The 19,413-nt window shown below is 44.5% G+C and overlaps 1 protein-coding gene across 5 annotated transcripts in view; it reads right to left on the reverse strand.

Annotated features, from left to right (window-relative positions):
- Nucleotides 1-19,413, reverse strand: part of Nfia (nuclear factor I A) — a 347,196-nt gene that overhangs the window by 17,811 nt on the left and 309,972 nt on the right. For 4 of the 5 annotated variants that reach the window (XM_087904820.1, XM_087904823.1, XM_087904824.1 and 1 more), the window contains one exon: nucleotides 13,456-13,547. The exons of the other annotated variant lie outside the window; for it this stretch is intronic. In XM_087904820.1, coding sequence (XP_087760946.1) covers nucleotides 13,456-13,547 — 92 coding nt within the window. The remainder of the gene's footprint in view (nucleotides 1-13,455; nucleotides 13,548-19,413) is intronic. 5 annotated transcript variants of the gene reach the window in all.

Here is a 19,413-nt window from a genome sequence, read left to right on the forward strand (position 1 = left end):
CATTACAGAAGAAGAGCAGAGTGGTTTAATAACATAATTGATTAGCGCAGCAATCACCATTAGGCTTGGTAATGATGGTAGGATCCCTATACCTTAGTTAATGGTCATGGACAAGTCATTCCGGACTGCCAAAGGTAGCAATGGTTTTATCTTCTACCCCATGGGAATGACACTTAGCCCATCACATTTAAGGTTTGACCTTCACTGCACGGCATGATCTTAATCCCTAGATTTCATAATCTTAACTGGGCAACATTAAAATACGGGTTGACTTCGGTTGGCAAGAATCTTTATGTTCTTTCCACTAGAAAAGCTATAAATTCAATGGCTGACCTTTTATTTCCAGGTCACAAGTGACACCCACTTGGCCTCGTCCATTCACATAGGATTTATGTTAGGGTTTGCAGGTTGAAGTCATGAAAGTTGAACTTTAATGAAATGTCTTTAAAGATGTGCACTTAGCCAAAAATTTCCCACAAGAAATCGGTGATAGCTTGCTTCCAAATAGTGATTATCCTCCTGGCTCATTAATGGTCTCGACTGAATCTACTAACCATTCACTTGGACTAAGTTTCTTCTAGAATAATTTTTCTGGGGGTCCAAATTAAATGTGTTTGGAAGGTCGCAGCACCTTAGCATTCAGTTTGGATTTCTAAGTGGAGAGACTTTTGAGACATCCTTCACCTTCCCACAACCCATCCATCTCCAGCTGGAGACGGTCCTCGTCCTTTTGCACCAAATCAATTGTATTGATGGGAGGCATTCGTTCAGGCTGTCAATCAGGGAAATGTGATCTGATGGGGCCCCAGTGCAGTGAGATAAGGAAGGAGGTCCAAAGCTGCTCGGGTCCACACCATCTGAATGAGATCAATGCTTCCCACCCTACCCTCCCTGTCATGTAGCACCCTAACTGTCACAATTAATAATGCAGAAGGAGCTGTTTAGCTTAAGTAAAGTGCTCTCTGCTGTGTAAACACATAGAGATCTATGAGGCAAGGGCTGGACAGAAAAGAACAAAACATCATTTTTATTTTTCATGTGGACACACTCTCACTTTCCATTCTTCTCTTGTAACAATTACTGTACCAGCCACTCTGACAGAGTCAATAAATTGATCGGGGTCTTGAGGCAGGAGCAAGGCAGGCTAATCTGATGCACCATTATCTGCCCAGAGAGTGTGGGGTGGGGCACATTCATGGAATAGAGAGCCAAAGGGGAGGGAGCTGGTAGAGGAGAACCTGCCTGTCCTAGGTATCCTAGGTAGGTGAGTTCCTCTCCACATGTCACTTCTGGAGCAGACAGATGCCTGTGTGGCAGGTGTGCGGCATGTGTTGGGAATGGACGGGGGCGGGGCGGGTGGAGGGAGGGGACCAGCCTTCAGCTTGGTTAAAGGATGCAGCCTAAGTAATACCATATGCACCACTTATTTGGGTCCCTGTGGAGGCTCAGTCACTGGCAGGATCTGCAATTCAATGAGGATCACCACCCCATTAGGACTAATCATGTCAGCCGCCCTATCTGACAAAACAAACACCCAGACGCCGCCCCTCCCAGGCTCACAACTTGCTTCTGCACTCAGACTTTGTCATTCCTTCCCTCACCAAGCATAAAGTTTAATTGTTTTTTAATGTGGAATTAAACACAGAGACTCTCCGCTGCATTCCTTGACAGATTTACCCTTCAAGTCAGAAGCCGATACTGTTAGTTGAGTCTCCACTTGCTCCTTGGGAATATACTAAGCATGTTCTTAATAAATAAATATCATGGCGCTGGTCAATGGGGGAATAATGGCGTACTTGACAGAGAAAGGATGTGGGAGGCTGAAGCTGCAGACTCAACTCAAGGGCTCTCACCCCTTTAACACTGCCCTGTCTTCCCATCTACAGGCCCTTTGTTCTGAAGAGAGCTGAGACTCCAGTTTCACCTCAGAACCTACCTAGCTTGGGAGGGGGTGGAAGGTAGCGACCGGGCTCTCAAATTCTAGTTAGAGTCAATATTCATGCAACACCAATGGAAGGAAGGAATTAATTCATGACTTTATCAAAACGTAACTTCTGAGGATCAGGAGGCTAAACAGGATAATCTCGATCACATGGTAAATCAACTGAGATCTGCCTCCTTCCAAAGCCTGGGTTTTCTTGACTCTCTCCACCTGGAAAGGAGAAAACTCAAGACCATATGTCTTCATACACAACGCCTGAAAATTCCATACCCAGTGGGGAATCACACCAAGCAAGGCTGAGAAATCTTCACGCTGAAAGCCCTCTGTGCCTTTTGCAAGTCCCAGTGTTCCACAAAATAAAGTTCAAGTGTCTCTCCCCCAGGTACACGCTTACCCATGACTAGACCCTCCCTCACGTACATGCTCACCGAAGACTAGACCCTCCCCCAGGTGCATGCTCAGCCATGACTAGACCCTCCCGCACATCCAGGGGTATGCTCAGCCATGACTAGGGCCTCCCCCAGATCCAGGGGCGTGTTCAGCCATGACTAGACCCTCCCTCAGATCCAGGTGCATGCTCATCCATGACTAGACCCTCCACAGATCCAGGGACATGCTCAACCATGACTAGGCCCTCCCTCAGATATGGGGACATGCTCACCCATGACTAGGGCCTGGTTTAAACTCAAGCCTCACTGTTCAGCATTCTCAGCTGCTAACTTTATAAGACCGACCACACAAAGTGTGTTCTCTATGCACAATCTAACTCCACCCTTGGTATACACTATCACTTTCTGCAAAGGCATGTTCTTCCACCATGGATGCTTCTCCTACAATATTCCTCTCCCCACCATGACACTTTCCCCACAGAGTTCTTCCTGCTCTTCGGTCCCACACACAGATCATACATGTTCCCACTGTGTCACCTGTCAGACCTTACTGTAATCCGCATACTTCCTCCCCGGAAGCCTGTGAGCTTTGTAGGTGGTGATTGGATTACATATACCCATGGCCTTCTTAGTTCTATATGGTCTGAGGAATACAGTAGGTGCCCAATAAACCTGACTTCCCTCACCTTGAGATCCATTACTTAGGTGACAAGTGGGAGACATGAGCTGGGAAGTCAGGTGCTCTGACTCTTATGCCCGGCTCAAGGCTTCTCCTGCTTTCCTGATATGCACAGGACTGACCTATGGTTGGTCTCATCAAGACCTTCCTAAGCATTGTCCTTCTATCTCACGGTCCCATCTTTTCCTCATTCATACATGTAAACACACATGACCAGGCATCATGGGGACTATGCTGAGCGACAAGGCTGTAGGTCATGAGAACTGGCCATTAGTTCTTCTGTTACTCAAGGAGGCAAGCTGCCTATCCAGCCTGTCCTGAGCACTTCTTCCAGCAGCCAAGGCAGCCCCATGGGGACCTGAGGTTGTTCTTACTCTGTTCTCATGTTCAGACTTGGGAGAAAGAGGGCAACACACAGAGGCAAGGACCAGTTGTGCTAACCCTGTATCAAGGCCAACATAGAAACGGTGGAAGTCACAAGTCCCTGTGACTCAGGGGCATGTGGAAAATATTAGGGCTCTGCTACCAGGGAGCACTGGGGTCTTCAGCAAAGTCCTCATGATGGTATTAGGGAGAGGCACGTGCCGAAGTCTGTGCTTCAGTGGACAGACCATATTGTGAGGCATAGCTCCAGAAGAGAGGTCACGACGACAGCATTTTCCTTTATCTTCAGCACAAACTCAGAAGGGGTCTGAGGGGCTGAGGAGACAGGAGGAGTCGGCAGCTCTTTGTGGGGACTCTCCCTGGGTTGGAACTGTGTGTCCTTCAGACTGCCAAAGTCTTGGACTCATTAGCAGCTCTGGGAAGGGCCCTGGCCAGACACCACCTGGCTACTCAATCATTCCCTCACGTGGACAGTCATCACTTAAGAGTGGAGGAGCCCTGTGTGGAGGCGGCTCCTGGTGGTGGAGGGGGGCGGGTTTCCCTGCAAAGGCTGAAAGGACTGTGGGAACCCACTGTGCTGAGACCTCCTGGACTTCACGCTGCAGGGAGGGTGATGGGCTCAGTTTCCTGTTCTCTGAGCTCTGTTGACTCAGGCTCCGCAGAGCCCAGGGCTGTTCTTCTATAGAGGAAGCACCTGGCTCAAGGTCTGGATGCTGGGTGAACCTTGGAGGCACGAGAGGGTACTGTGTACAGATCCCCCGTGAGCTGAGCCACATGCCCTCTATACAGCTTTCTCAGAGGCCACAGTGACACAGTGAGAGGTGTCCTACCCCAGGGGGTTGTCCTGTCTACTTCCTGGACCTTAAACAGCAGCTGAAGAGAGATGACACCCCCCCTCTCTTCCTCTGTCTCTCCCTCCCTCCATCTCTCTCCCTTCCATCTCTGTATATCTCTGTGTCTCTGCTTCTCTCTCTTCCATCTCTGTATATCTATGTGTCTCTGCCCCCACTCCCCACACTCACACTACAAGTTTCCTTAACACATGGTGAAGGAGTGGAGGACAAAACTGTATGAAAACCAGTATTAAGACAGAGAAGAGGTAACAGCGAAGTTAGAAGGCTCATGAGACTTCTCAGAGATTAAGAAAATGCTGTGTGGGAGATACTGTTGACAGCCTGACCGGGATGTACTGCTTCTTCTTTCATGGAATTAACTTCATTTAGACATAAGAACATGATCATTATGGGGTAATGAGCCAAGATTTGAGCCAATCAATATGACCTTACGCTAGTGTTCCCAACACCTAAATTTTGAACTGAAATGGGACTCAGTTTCAGATAAGGAGAGCAAAGTAGAAATCTGGTACTCAGGTACCTTTCTCTGCTATTGCTCGGATGGTGGAGTATGATACAGAGCTGATGTCTGGAGCTGCAGCAGCTATTCTTGGATTGGGGGAGCAAACGTAATGACAGAAAGACAACATGCTAAGGATGACAGAGCAGAACTTTAGAAAACACATGGGTTCCCGCTGGAGTCTCACAGCAGCTGGAACAATGAGACCACTCATGGTTTTCTTGCCTTTTAAGAAACAGAACCTTGATTAGCTCAAGTAATACTTAACTGGCTTCCCTCCTATTAGGTAGATACTATTATTGATTTCATTAATTAGATGTGAAAGCTGAATTTCAAAGGGGAACATACATACGGACATAACCATTATGTGAAATCAGGCCACTCCCATTCCACAGCTAGTGGCTTTATGCGTGTTCTACTGAGAAATCAGATTAGCCTGTGAAGGACACGTCCCCTATCCCAGAATGATGGAGACTTTCCTCTTCTGTGCAAACTATCAGCCAACTGTCTCTGCCTCCTGCCTGTTATCTATAGCCCCACTTCATATTCTGTGAGTCTTTGATATAGAGTTGCAAAACTGTATGCAGGGTTGTAAAAATATTGGAAACAGTAAATAAGACATCTCTGGCTGTGCAAGGACCAGAAATGAAGTAAAAACCAAGTGAGTAATGAATCTTAGGTGTTTGGGCAGCTGTGGCCATGCTGAGTTGCAGGACCGCACTGCTGGCTTGAATGTGGTGCAGTGTGTACTGTGCACCATCCATGCATCTTCGCACCGTGCAGCACCAACAAATGCTGCCTGAATCACCTCAGTTCGAAGAGAGATTATTGCACATTAGGAATTGCAGTGTTTTTATTAATCATGCAGAGCTTTCTGCTCTTACAGAAACATAATGATTTCATTACGGAAAAACAAAGACTTTAAATATTTTCCTACTATTGTTCCAACTGTCAGCATGTTCGCATCAGATTAGTTTGATTATCATATTAGATCTTTGGGTTATCTTGGAACATTTAATTAAAACTTTTTTTGTGTGTTGTTGACTTGAGTTTCATAAAACATTTGTTAAATGAATTTTGGTTTGTATACGGATAGAATTTCCAACAATTTCTCAATGGCCCTAAACAGGCTTCTGCCAGTTTGTTAATAGGCATTTATTACAAACGATATTCCCAGTATTGATAATTTTAAAATCAAAATATTGATCAACTCTGAAAAAATGTTGAAGATCATCTACATCTTGCAGTATCGGATAAATGATCACATGAATTTCATTAGTATACAAATTTGCTGAAATTCTTAATAAATTATAAATCATATGCCTATCAAAATTACTTTATAATGAATTTCTTTATGATTAAGTATAAGTAAATGTTTGATTTGAACACTAGTTTTAAATACCTATAAGTCTGAGGTCAGGTAACGCCTGCTCGTGGGGCAAGGGTGGGCGGAAGTGAGAAGCGAGAACAATCTCGCTCCTGGTTTCCTCCACTCTTCCACGTTCCCCAACATAACAACCATCACATCTAATATTTTCTCTTCTTCCTCTATGATATCTTAATTTTCCCCCCTGAAATTATCTCTTTATTGCTGTTGATTTCATATTAATGTTGGGGGGAAAAGGCAGCAATATTTACCAGCAATATTTACTTGGATTGCATGGTCCACACCACAATTCTTAGAATACTTATCAGTTTATGTCAACTAAGATTCTCCCTCCATCTTTTTATTTTGGAGACAGGTGCTGCACCATTTCCAGTGTGCTAGATGACAGGCATGCAACATGCTCTGGAGAAGAGAAGGTCCCACTGGTTGAATGAGTTTTAAAGAGCGTCACCTAGCTTGCCAGGGCGTCAGCTGCCAAGCCCAGGTGCCCTTGCACTATTCCATGCTGAGGGCTCCTCTGAGTTCTTGCTGAAGAGGAGGCACGGCTTTGTGCCCTGGCCCTACAACCTTGGTGATGTGGTTTGAGAAAATCACCTCCCCTTATTAAATCTGTTTTCTACGTTATTAAAACTGTAGACTAGAAATAACAACAATATATCTTTTCTAAGGGATGGTTTTAGGATCAAGTGCACACACATACATTCAGGATGTGTATTATACACATCCGCATACATATATACTTACACACACACACACACACACACACACACACACACATCACAACTTCAGATAAGAAACCAGGCTATAAAAACAAAATTACTGAGGAAAAAGAGAGAAAGCACGACCGTCACCAACACGACACTTAGTTCCTGAGTGAGGTAACAAACTCCGAGCGGAGACCTGAGAGCAAGGCTCTAACTTGCGCTCTCCTGAGCCTGGTCTTGGGCTAGATGACCTATTTGTACAGAAGCCCACAAACCCTACAAGCAGCACTTCCCTCAGGCAGACTGAGAAAACATACAGCCTAGGAGGGGGCTGAGGCAGGTCTTCAGAATGGCCGAGTTCAGTATTATTTCCACTGGACCTAGGAAGCAAGAGCCTGACCTTAAACCAGCTCCGGGGACAACAGTCTGGAAGGTTTCCCTGTACACAGCTAGGTGAGAAGATGGTGTTTGGGAAAGTTAGCTAGGAGGAAACGGAGTGAGGCCTTGACTCCCTCCATAACTTGGTGTTGTTTACTCTTTCTTTAGATTACCAAGTGCCAATGCATGCCAGCTATAGAACTGTACGGAGCATAGGCCTCCGACTTGGAGCCATGGAGCATAGGCCCCCGACTTGGAGCTATGAGTGGTTAATACAGAATACCAACTTGGCCAATAAGTAACTTTTCAAAGTCAGGAGCACAAGAGATTTTATCTGCTGTTCCTCTTCAATCAGCTGAAGGAAATGCTCAAATCCACCTGGAGGGTGGGGCAGGATGGGAAGGGACAAGCACATTGTTACTCTCTAAAAGAAAGCGGTTCCTTTTGTGCTCTCCAGTTGTGCCTTTCCTTAACTGCCGTGCTGTACTTCTCTTTCTGTGGCCAGGAAGTCATGTGGGGTGAGTGGGCGGGAGGAAGGCAGTGGGCTTCAGCTCATGGGAATGTGCTGACAGAGCTTGGAGCTACGTGAGGATACAATACCTGGAGTGGACATTTCGCAGAAAGGAGGGGGAGGGGTTCCTGGCTGGCCGGAAAGGATTCTAGTTGTATCTGCTTGGTCTGGGGAAGGTAGAGTTGCATGCTTCCTTTCTTAGGATAGTCTCAAATGTTATCTATCACCTGGTCGGCAAGAATGAAAAATGGTGTGTGTGTGTTTAGGTATAATGTACAAGAACCTTATTATCAGACTAAAGTTAAAGGAGGACAGAAAAGCAATCCAGTCTCTCCTGTCCCTTCTACTCTATGGAATAGTCTAAGCCATTCTGTGCATTTGAAACCCCTTAGCTTATTCACTATGACTTTACTTTTTTTTTCGGAGACAGGATCTTTTATAGCACAGTCTAGTCTAAAACTCTCCATGTAGTCCAAGCTAGCCTTAAACTTATGATCCTCCTGCCTCAGCCTCCCAAGTCCTGGGACTATAGCTGTGTGCCCGTGCCTAGTCACACTGCACAACTAAAGTCAGTGCTATTGTTTCTCCATGTCTTGTTTTTTCTACTGCACTCTCTAGCACTTCAGGGCACTTGGTATTCCTTGCATTTTGTAGGTGTTAAGGAATATAATAAGCAGTTAAATAAATAGTAAAGTGGTTGAAATTGTGAAGAGTTCTACAGATTGCTTAAGTCGTGGTTAGGACTTCAGCCAGGCCTCAGGAACATGACACCAAGATTGGGCACGGATTGAAAACCCTTCACTTCTCTATGCTCCGTTTTCTCTGTGGATAGCACCCAAGGTGGCAGAGTGGGTGCCGCGGGCACACCTATCAAAGGTGGCAGGGTGGGTTTCGTGGGCATGTCTATTTAAGGTGGCACAGTGGGTGTCGTGGGCATGCCTATTTAAGGTGGCACAGTGGGTGCTGTGGGCAACAGGTAAGGTAGTGGGTGTCACTGCCATGCTTCACCCTGTGGAAACTTTTCTGGATGATGCATTCATTGTGAACTCGAGGCCAAAGTGGTCACTCTGTAGGCAGTGTACGGGGTGAGGCAGCAGAGACTTATTTAGCAGAAGTTTCAGCAAATTGGAACTGTACCAAGCTGAGGCAGTCTCCTAGGGTGTTATGTAGCATTTCAGATGGCATGGCTCTGTTGATGCAGAATGGTAACAGCTCTGGTGGTAGAGATAAAAATGCTTGTTTTTAATACTGTTAACATGAATTTTTCATTGTAAAAAATTCATCCTCATCAGAGTTCTGTAGGTTAAACAATTTTTATTTTAACATTTGAATTGAGCCTGAATCAAGACAAGCTCTCTGTTCAGTCTGTGAGAACCCATATATCTATTCATTAACTAATTGTTAATAAATAGTGAATTTTTTTGCTCTAAGTAAATGCCTGTTCATAATAGTTTTTGTTTTTAGAGACCAGATTAGATCAGGGGGTACAGCTACAATGGCCCCCAGCTTTCTATCGGAAGAGTGGCAAGGTCTGTATCATCAAGGGCTGAATGCGGCACATCGACGGTGTACAAAGAGAGTAAATACTCAGGCATTCTCCATGAGTTTGTACCAACCACCATGGGGACAGGCACTGAATAAGATGTGCCGCAGGAGGAGGTGAGATTTAAGTTCTCAGAGCAGGTAGGCTTTCCATAGTCCACAGGGAGCTGGCCATGTCTCCTGGTGAGTGCAGCTACAATGTAGGCAGGAGGAAGGTGTGGGCCAGACAACAGGAGCAGAGGAAGCAAACAGAAGAGCCAGGAGGAAGAAGAGGACAGATCACTTGGCAGAGCATCTAGCCAGAGCCAGAAGCCAGAGTATGAATGGAAGTGGGCTCCACAAGTGTAAGCGGGGTACATTTATCCCTCAATGATGGAGGATTCTCTGGAGTAAAAGTAGACTAGCGGGGAAAGAGGGGGAACAACAGCTTTCAATTATCCATGCCATCGCTCCCCAACAATCATTGCAGATGATGAATAGGTGTAATAAAAGCCAATATTCCATTTTTCCAATTTACATGAAAAGAAGGCCATAATACATTGTTACGCAGAAGAAACAGCAGGTTACTAAACAGTGGATGTAATATGACCTTATTTTTGCAATATACTTGAATGTGTAGAAGCAACCAGAGTAGATTTATATAGAAACATTAACAGTAGGACTACTAGTGATTTTTATTATTTCTCTCGTCTGTATTTCCCACAATTAACATGCATCATGACTGTAATAAGATAAAATCACCATCGAAAAATAGATTTTTATCTTTTGGTGATAAGTTTATGCACCTTAGTATGATGTTATCTAGATTCATCCATACTGTGGCAAGTATCAGGATGCCCTTCATTTTAAACAATGACAACTCTTACATTGCATGTGTAAACCATATTTTAGGATAGATGTTTTCAAAGCAATTATGAAACTTCCAAACTCACCAGAAAAACGTCTGCATTAGAAGGTATAGGGAAATAAGCAGACAAATGGGAGAACCATGCTCTCTAGGATGGCATAGGAAAGCCAAGAGATTTCCACCAGGAACTGGGTTCGGGGGAAAGGACGACCATTTCATCTCACATCTGTTCATGAACTCAGTGCTGGATTCTTCTGTCTTGTTCTCAGACAGGGTCTCATCATCCATCCCAGGCTGGTCTAGAACTTTCAGTCTTCCTGTCTCTGCCTCCCAAGTGCTGGGTTATAGGCAAGGGTTCCTGTTCCTGACTCTTTTGCATTTACAAATCTGTCTGGATGACTCCGACTTTCGCTCATGAAGAGGCAGAGACAAGGCAAACATCTGTCTGAGTGACTTTATTGGTGGAGCGTCAGAGAGCAAACTTCTGATCCCCTGGGAAAGCTTTCCTAATTTTAACTAATACCAATTTTTGGGCCTTACAGCAAAGCTATCTGACGACAACCACAAGCTTGCTTAGGAAGTGAGGAATCTGTGGGCGTTCAAATTATATTGTTAAAAACCTTGTACGCCAACACTGGTGGTACAGGTTTATTAGAACAGGTACTTGGGAGACTGAGGCAGAAGAACGTGGCCTTTCTGGACTACTGAGTGAGTTCAAGGTCATCCTGGGCAATTTAGTAAGAACCTGTCTTAAAAGTTTTTGAAAGGTAAAAGCAAGGCTTGGGATCAGTGGTAGAGCCTAGCATCTATGAGGTAAACCCCTGTACAGCATGAACGCGCGCGCGCGCACACACACACACACACACACACACACACAGTGGTGGTTTGACTAGGTATGCCCCCCCCCCCATGTTTGCTTGACCCATAGGGAGTGGCATTATTTAGAGGTGTGGCTTTGTTGGAGGAAGTGTGTCACTGTGGGACTGGGCTTTGAGGTTTTTTATGCGGAAGCTACAGCCAGTAAGGCACACTCCTTTTGTTGCCTGCGGATCAGGATGTTGAACTCTTAGCTCCTTCTCCAGCACCATGTCTGCCTGCATGTCCCGCTATGAAGACAATAGATCAAAATCTCTGAAATTGTAAACCAGCCCCAATTAAATGTTTTCCTTTATAAGAGTCGATGTAGTCATGGTGTCTCTTCACAGCAATAAAAACTGAAGATACAAACATACACACACACACACACACACACACACACACACCTTGTAAGAAAAGAACTTTAACTAATGACTTCTTACAAGGAAGCTGTATTTAAGGTCTACTGTTACTTGCCATCTACATCTAATACTTATTTTGAACAGTTTATTCTTAAAATGTTAACATATATATCATAAAATAGTAATATTTGGGGCATGCCAATTTTATTTTTAAGGCATAAGGCTAGATAGGTACATAGAGAGGGTGGAAAAAGACAACTCCATCCCTACGACTTCTCATGAGATGGTTAGGAATGGCTTTCTTCAAGCCAAATGTGACAGGTGTCACCGTGGTAAGAACATTTAAGCTATTGTCACCACAATGCCAAATATTTAGTGGGAAACAAAAAGAATTCAGTTCTAGATGCCAATACTGGACCTATATGACATCATCCATCCAGATGCGTGCAAAATCTGGATTGTTAAGAATTGAAGTTTTGTGAGCAACATCATGAAGACTCAGTGTTTGAGCTAAACAAGGCACTTACGAAACAAAGTCATACTGGGAAAACACATTTTCATTATAGAGAGATAAATGAAAAAGACACATACAGTTTAGATTATGTGAATTAGTTTGTATAAAACATCATGCAAAATACCAAACAAGATACTTCAAAGTTGCAGTTTTCAGGTTCTCAACGAATCAATTTGAGCATACCCAAGCTTTGAAACAAAAAACCCGAAACAACCATCCAACAGAACTACGGGAGGTCCTCTGGCTTACCCTTCGCTGTGCCAGAACATGGAAGTTCAAAGCACAAAGCTAAAGCATCTTCTAAGACAGATATTCTCAGGCTATGGTACAACTTCAAACCACCAGTAAAGCATCTGAATATTTGAAGGCATGAGAAAGTAAGCAAATAAGTGGGGGGATTTATGAGAGGCACTGAGTAGGGTTTTAATCTCAGACACCATGTGCAAGCCAGATTTAGAAGAAACAGCAGAAGTGGGAGATTCAAGGGGAGAGGGGTCCCTCTTCTCAGGCCCTCCCTTTTTGGCTTAGTGCTGGACTTTCTGGGGTGCTGCTCCAGGGCAGGAAGGAAGGAGAAGCAGCACTGTGGATAAGCACAGTGAAGCAGAGCCCTGTAGGAAGGCGGCGGACTCAGGAAGCACCTGACTGTACTTATAAACCAGGCAGCTGACGCCACACAGCTGAGCATAAGCACAGAAGCACACGGAGAAAATGTCAAGCCATGCTAGGAACCTCGTGGGCAAAAATAATTTCGTAGAGTCAATTAGGAAATACATGGCCATATTCTAGTTAGGAAATGGAGGAGTCGTTTATTCTACAAGCTTGAACCTGATTCTGTTTTTTTTTTTGTTTTTTTTTTTTTAAACCTCTACACATACTCCTTGGGACCCAGAGGTTTGTTGCTTCTCAGCTCACAGCAGCTACTGCAAGCCTGTTTTGAAAGAGCTCCTCTTAGCCTACACAGATCCAAACACAACTTTCTCTTGTGCTCGGTCAGCTCTGGGGATTCTGAGCTCTTCTGTCAATCAGCCACCTCCACATGACTTTCGGCTTAGCCCCTCCCACTCTCAGCACCTTGCCTCCCCAGTGGCCACCAATCACCTCCTTGGGACCAACATCAGTAACTTAATAAAGAGCTTAGAAACCCTTTGTCCTCACCCACCCCTTTTCTTTTAGAAAGTTTGCCAGTTTCCCGGGGCCATAAAATGAGAGGAGTGGCTGGTCTCCCTCCCCACATATGCTTCGATACCATGGAAACCAGGTTCCATGGGGCACATGTCTGTCTGCTTACAGCTAGAGAGCCATGGCTGCCTCAAGGAGGGAATGCACACAGTCTAGCCTAGCAACCTTAACTTGCCATGGCAAAAGCAGTCTGGCCCAGAAGCCCCCCTCTCCTACCCCAATACCATAAGCAAAGATCCCAGGAACATTGTCTATGATTCCTGAGAACAAGGAGAAAACATGGCGACAGGGCTGGGAGAGATGGAGTCAGGAGGAGAGGAACTGAAGAGGGGCTCAGGCATGTGGCCTGGTGTGCCCCAAGACACATTAAACTGCACCTGATCAATAAAACACGCTGCACCACATACGGAAAAGATGAGAGCGGCCCACCTGTGTCTGTTGAGGGATATTTACAAAGCTTGGATCCCGTGGTCCAACACTGACGAATCGGTTTGCGGGGGAGGTGCTGGGTGTCGAGTAGGCTGTGAAGGGAAGGGACACATGCGTTCAGGAAGCAGCACGAGATTGCACACACAAACAACACCAAAACACACAGTCTCTGAGCCTATGCAGCTGATTAATGCAAACACTGGAGCTAGCAAAGGATCTGGCTAGCGAAGGGCGGGGTGGGCAGGGATTGACGCCCGGGGACCACTGGAGTTAAAGGACATGGAGTTGGTGCTCAGAGGAGTTGTTTTCTCCTCCCATCATCCAAATTAGAACATGCAGGACATTTGCAAAGTTTACTCTGTATGTTAAACATGAGCCCTGGGGTGGAGAGAGACACCCTGGTCTTAGCGACAGGGAGAAAGGAGTGAAGTAGGAAACGGAGGGGCCCTGTTCATTTTATAGCCATGCTTTCTCAACCGCTACACTTGGACTAGCCGCAAACCAACTCTGGGCCTCCACAGCTAGAGATGGAAGAGGCGTTGTAAGGAAGGAATGAAGGGGGTCTCCAGGAAGGAGGAGCTAGCAGCCTTTACAGGGCCAGCTGCATGCCTAGAACCTTCATGATGCCAGGTGTGCTTAAAACCTCCGAGTTGCCACTTGTCCATTCTTAGGACCTTTGCAGGCGCAAACTGAGCTCTCTCTGGGACCTCAGTTATCACATTAGAGTTCACTACCTCACTATACATGGAAGATTTGTTGTTTTGTGGTTAGGAGCTTCTTTGATGAAAAGAAAATCAGGGGCTTTTTGTGAACCGCAAGCCCAAATATAAATTTGGGTGCTCCATGAATTCACATTACCACAAACTTCAAAAATTATTTCTTTGTTCCAGAGTCTTTAGATTACTATTTAATTGTAACTTTTATTTATTTTTAATTCTCTCTCTCCCTCCTCCGTGTGTGTGTGTGTGTGTGTGTGTGTGTGTGTGTGTGTATGTGTGCATGTACATGTGGAATCACATACCTAAGGAATTCAGATTCTGATACCTAAGGGGCCAGATTCTCTGGAGCTGGAGTTCCGGGCGGTTGTGAACTGCCTGACACGAGGCTGGAGATGAAACTAGGGTCCTTTGCAAGAGCAGTACCTATTTATAACTACTGAGCTAGCCCCAAATGTCTACATTCTAAAAGCAATTTTTCAAAACTATCTCTAGATGTACACTATCTAAAGGTGGGGGGACCTCATAATTTCTGCCAGGGCAGCTTTGCCTTTGTTAACATCATCCGTTTCTCCTCGAGGTTCTGCTCTACAGAGGAGAGACCATGCTGCTTGCTCCCACTCTTAAACACACACAGGGATATGATTTCTACCAACTTGGCCAAGTCCTGTTGGCTATGTTGGTAAGAGATGAGCCATTCAGACAGGCCTGTGATGGTCACATGGTGTAGCTGAGTTAAAATGCTGAGCACAGGATGAACCCCAGGGCCCTCTGAGGTCAGGGTTGGACCGTTCTAGCAGCCTTCATCCAACAGTGGCTTTACACAGAAGGATAAGGATGCTTCATGTCATAGGATCTAATAACGGGAATCTGCTGACTTTCTCTGGGCCACCTCCTACGCCAGGCAGGTTTGAGTTGAGAGCTAGCTCTGCGTTCAGTTATTACACCGGGCAAGCCTGAGTTACTTGTGCCTCTTAGCCTATGACTTTGCTTTGATACACTCTAGGAAATATATATAAAAAAAACGTAAATGGAAAATATGAATTATAGTTGCCTGGCAGTATAGTTACCTGTTTCTAGAACACAAAAGGATGGGAGAGAGAGACAAGATGGAGGCCAGCACTGAAATCACCTATTGAATTACTTAGCGGGGGGGGGGGGAAGTATTCTTTTCATTGTGAATAGGTGGGTGGTTTACACAGGCAGAGAAACACGTGGACGTATGCCTGGGTTCTGAAGCTATGTGAATCATACATTTCTGCAGTAGGATCCCTTAGTTTGACAGTCCTGCTGAAACAGTGCGCTGGACAGCTGCTTAGCAAAGGCACGCAGCAAATTTTCTTATGGCATTTTTGTCATACAAGCACACTAACTGACCTCAGCATACATGCTGGGGTACGTATGTGTGTTTTGTTACGCTGGTCACAATAAACTGGCTTAGTTTGGAAAGGCATTGGTATGATGTCCTATTAGCTATTTTTTGCAAGACTTAAATGTTGACTTTATTACTTTAATTTTTTTTCTCTTCCCACAATCTAAATTAGAACATGCAGGATATTTGCAAAGTATACTCTGTATGTCAAATATGAGCTCTGGAATAGAAAGATATGTAGGTTTCTTTTTTAACTCGTTGGGGGCCCACCACCCAGCTCCCAAATAAATACACAGAGACTTATTTTTACTTATAAATGCTGGGTCTTAACTTGACTTATTTCTAGCCTGCCTTTTTAACATTTTATCTTTCTCTCCTTCTTACTCCATGGATGACTGTGTGGCTGGCTCCTGGCCTCCTCTTTTCTTGCTACTCCCTCTTCCCTAGATTTCTTCTCCTATTTAGTCTCTTTACTCACCAACCCCACCTAGTTCTCTCTCCTGCCTAGCTATTGGCTGTTCAGCTCTTTATGAGAACAATTAGGTGTTTTAGGCAGGCAAAGTAACACAGCTTTACAGAGTTAAACAAATGCAACATAAAAGAATGCAACACATTTTTGCATCATTAAACAAATGCTCCACAGCAACAATGAGTGTAACACATCTTTAAGTCATATTCCACAACAGAGATAGACCCTGGTCTTAGTGACAGGGAGAAAGGAATGGGGTAGAACTTCTTGTCTTTGAATGAAGTGAATGAAGACTTAGTGTCCAAACAACTTTGCGACTCAGAATTACCAGGAAGAGATAATTGTTTAATTCCCTTTCTTCAGACAGATCACAATACTTCCTGAACAACTCAGAAGGTCTCTAATGCTCCAAAGCGCTACTCAAATGCCAAAGTTTATTCTGCTAAATAAAAACAAGACAGTGGTCCTGAGAGAAGTGGTAGTGTGTTCACACTTATTTACCCTGAGGACTGTGGATGCTAGAGCTGTACTCTAGTGCTTAGGAAACATGGTTCTACAGAAAGGCAGCTTCTGGGCACATTTACAGACACAGAAAAGGCAAGGGAAGGAAGGAGGGCTGGAAGAAAGACAAGGAAGGAAGCAAGGAAGGAAGAAGACAAGGTAGAAGGACAAGGAAGGAAGGAAGGAAGGAAGGAAGAGAAGGAAGGAGAGGATTCTGGTGCCTCTTCCATATTATAGCTGTAATAGGCAGAAGTTCAACTCTAACAGGATGTTAGTTCCTGAAAAGATATGACGGAAGTGGAATTTGATTTCCTTCAATGAAATTATGGAATCAGGGACTTGTAAAAGTCCTCAGCAAAACCTCAGCTGAAAGTTAAAAAACAAACATATACCATAGCAAATCAGTTACACACAAACAGACAAGAGTTTCCAAAATGAACAGAACATCAGGAAAAGATGGGCGATGTGGTAATTCACTACACATGACTGTTGCAATGCGGTTATTCCATATACATAGCTTTCTTGACAATTTTTGTCCTGTTCATAAGACCAATAATCAGATGCTGTGGGAAGAGCTCCGAGAATTCATAAAATCGGGAAAATAGATACTGAGGGATTGCTGTAGGCATTTTGAGACTTCTGAAGGAGAGAACCAGGGGTAACTAGTGATTGTCTTTACACTATACGGGGATTCCATTTTAGCCATAGAATATTATTTTAAAAGTCCTTGTTTAAAATCTAACTGCTATCCATTTAGTGGCTTCTGAAATAAAGTGTTTGTTTTGGTTTTTGGACATTTGTCTGACATAACCACGGTCAGTTTTCCTAACACCGTGGAAGAATGTTTTATTAGCAGCTGCCGTCAGCTCTTTGTACTATCTGATGACATTTCCCCCTTTATCTGGTGTAGTTCTTCGTATTATCTAAGAATTTTAGGTGGGACTTTACTACATAGTCTTAAGTACCAAAGTGAAAATCACAGTTGCTCTCCCCCACCCCCATTCTCCTGGGCTCCTCCTTTCACGTGCCTGTCTAATCCCACCCCACCTCGAGAAGGACAGGTACTTTCTTGCCATTGTAAGAACAGAGGGGCAAATGGTTCAAGAATCTTTCTCTCAAAATCAGCAACAGTTTAACAGGGTCTCAGAATGGCAGAAACCGTGAGGTAGGTTTGGTGGTAGAGAAAGAGAGTAGAGAGAGAGTAGAGAGACCCCATCAACACTACTCTTCACACCCCTTAGCTTCAAACTCAGCAATGGGTACAGTCCGTAAAGTTACAGCTGGTGTCTTGGCCTCTTTTTCTGAATCAGAAAGAACAAGGGATACATGTGGATAAGGAAGGAGACAAGAGCATCTCCAGAGGAATTAGCGCCAACTGCAGCAACCCTGACCCAGAGACACTGCCTCCTGATGTTAACAGTTTGGCAGGTATATTTTTGAATGGAAGTCATTACTATTCTGTCTTCAAAAAAAAAAAAAAAGTAGAAAGATGTTACTATTAGGATATCTATATCAAAGTCAACTGACATTTCATATATAATCTCCCAATTCTGACGAATTAGCAAATTCAATTCGTGCTGCTCCTTTGGAGCTAGGAAGATGGGCAGATGGCTTTAAGGTCTAGCGTAGCAGCTGAAACGTGACATGGAAGGTGGGAAGGGACACTTTCGGGCTTCTGTGGAATGTGTGGCTGCAAATGGGCCCCTCTTTGCAAATTAAGATTGGTCTGCATCCACAGGTTCTCCAAGGATGCTGAATGGTGGGTTTCCTTGAGGCTGAGCTACTTGCTGGTGGTGGCTGGGGACAAATTAGCACAAGTGTGGGATCTTTTAGCATAAAAAATAACGCAAGAGATCAGGTGAACTCTGAGCTTCTGATTCCAGATGCTGCATCAACCCTCGCAGGTAGACTCCCCTTCTGCTGGAAAGTGTGAAGAGAGATTTGTCTCTTGTTTCATCAAAGACACCAACTTCTTGAAAGTGGCAAACACCCTCTTTCTTAGTTCGCTTATATCCACCAAGTCTAATGTCTGGAGTCCACCAGAGAGTTATTTTAATGTAGTCATATGTTCTCTACCCCAAAGATGCTTCTCTGTATACTTGCCATATGCCAGCCTCTGTTCTGCACACTGTTGCATACAAAGGTGACAAAGATGCTTGCTATCCTCAGCTGTCAGAGTCAGCTGAGGAAATGCGAGTTTCAAAAATGAGTATGAGAATCTCAAAGTAATGCAGATAATCTGTGGGCTGTTCAAAGACAGACAGTGACACCCTGTAAGAGGAAAAGGAAGACGCTTTAGAGGAGACGGAGATGGCTTTGGAGATGTGTGTGAGGGAGTGGGATGGACAGGTTCCTGGAGACAGGATATCACAGAGGAAGTAGCATAAGTCAGGAAGGGAGGATGCAATCTCAAGATGATGTTTTGCCGTTTGCAAAGAGAAGGCTGATTCTGAAGGATTGGAAATCTGAATGTTTGAAAAATGAAGGGAAAGAGGTCCATGAAGTTAACTTTCTTTTAAAAAGAAGAAAAAATAAGTTATAGAATACACAAAAACAGCGTATTTTGGTTCCACACAACAGTCAGTGAGCCCCCACTTGGGACCTTTCCCTTCTGATCCCGAGCACTGTTGCTCAGCTCTCACAGTCTCTCACTCAGAAACTCATTGTAGGGTTTTCCTCAAAACTTTAGTTTCATTCCAAAGACCCTTGTGACTTTACAGCCCGCCCAGGGAATGTTCAGTTACTGGAACAAGGGTAACCAAAGCAAGTTCGGAAATAACAGGCTTAGAATACTCAGTCTTCAAACAACCGCCATATTATTAGATGATTCTCAGCGATACCTGACCATGACGGATGTTGATAAGTTGCAAACTGAAGCACCTCATTAAAGAGTGTTCCAA

Source organism: Myodes glareolus, chromosome 3, assembly GCF_982192425.1.
Source record: "Myodes glareolus chromosome 3, mMyoGla1.1, whole genome shotgun sequence".
Taxonomy (NCBI): Eukaryota; Metazoa; Chordata; class Mammalia; order Rodentia; family Cricetidae; genus Myodes; species Myodes glareolus.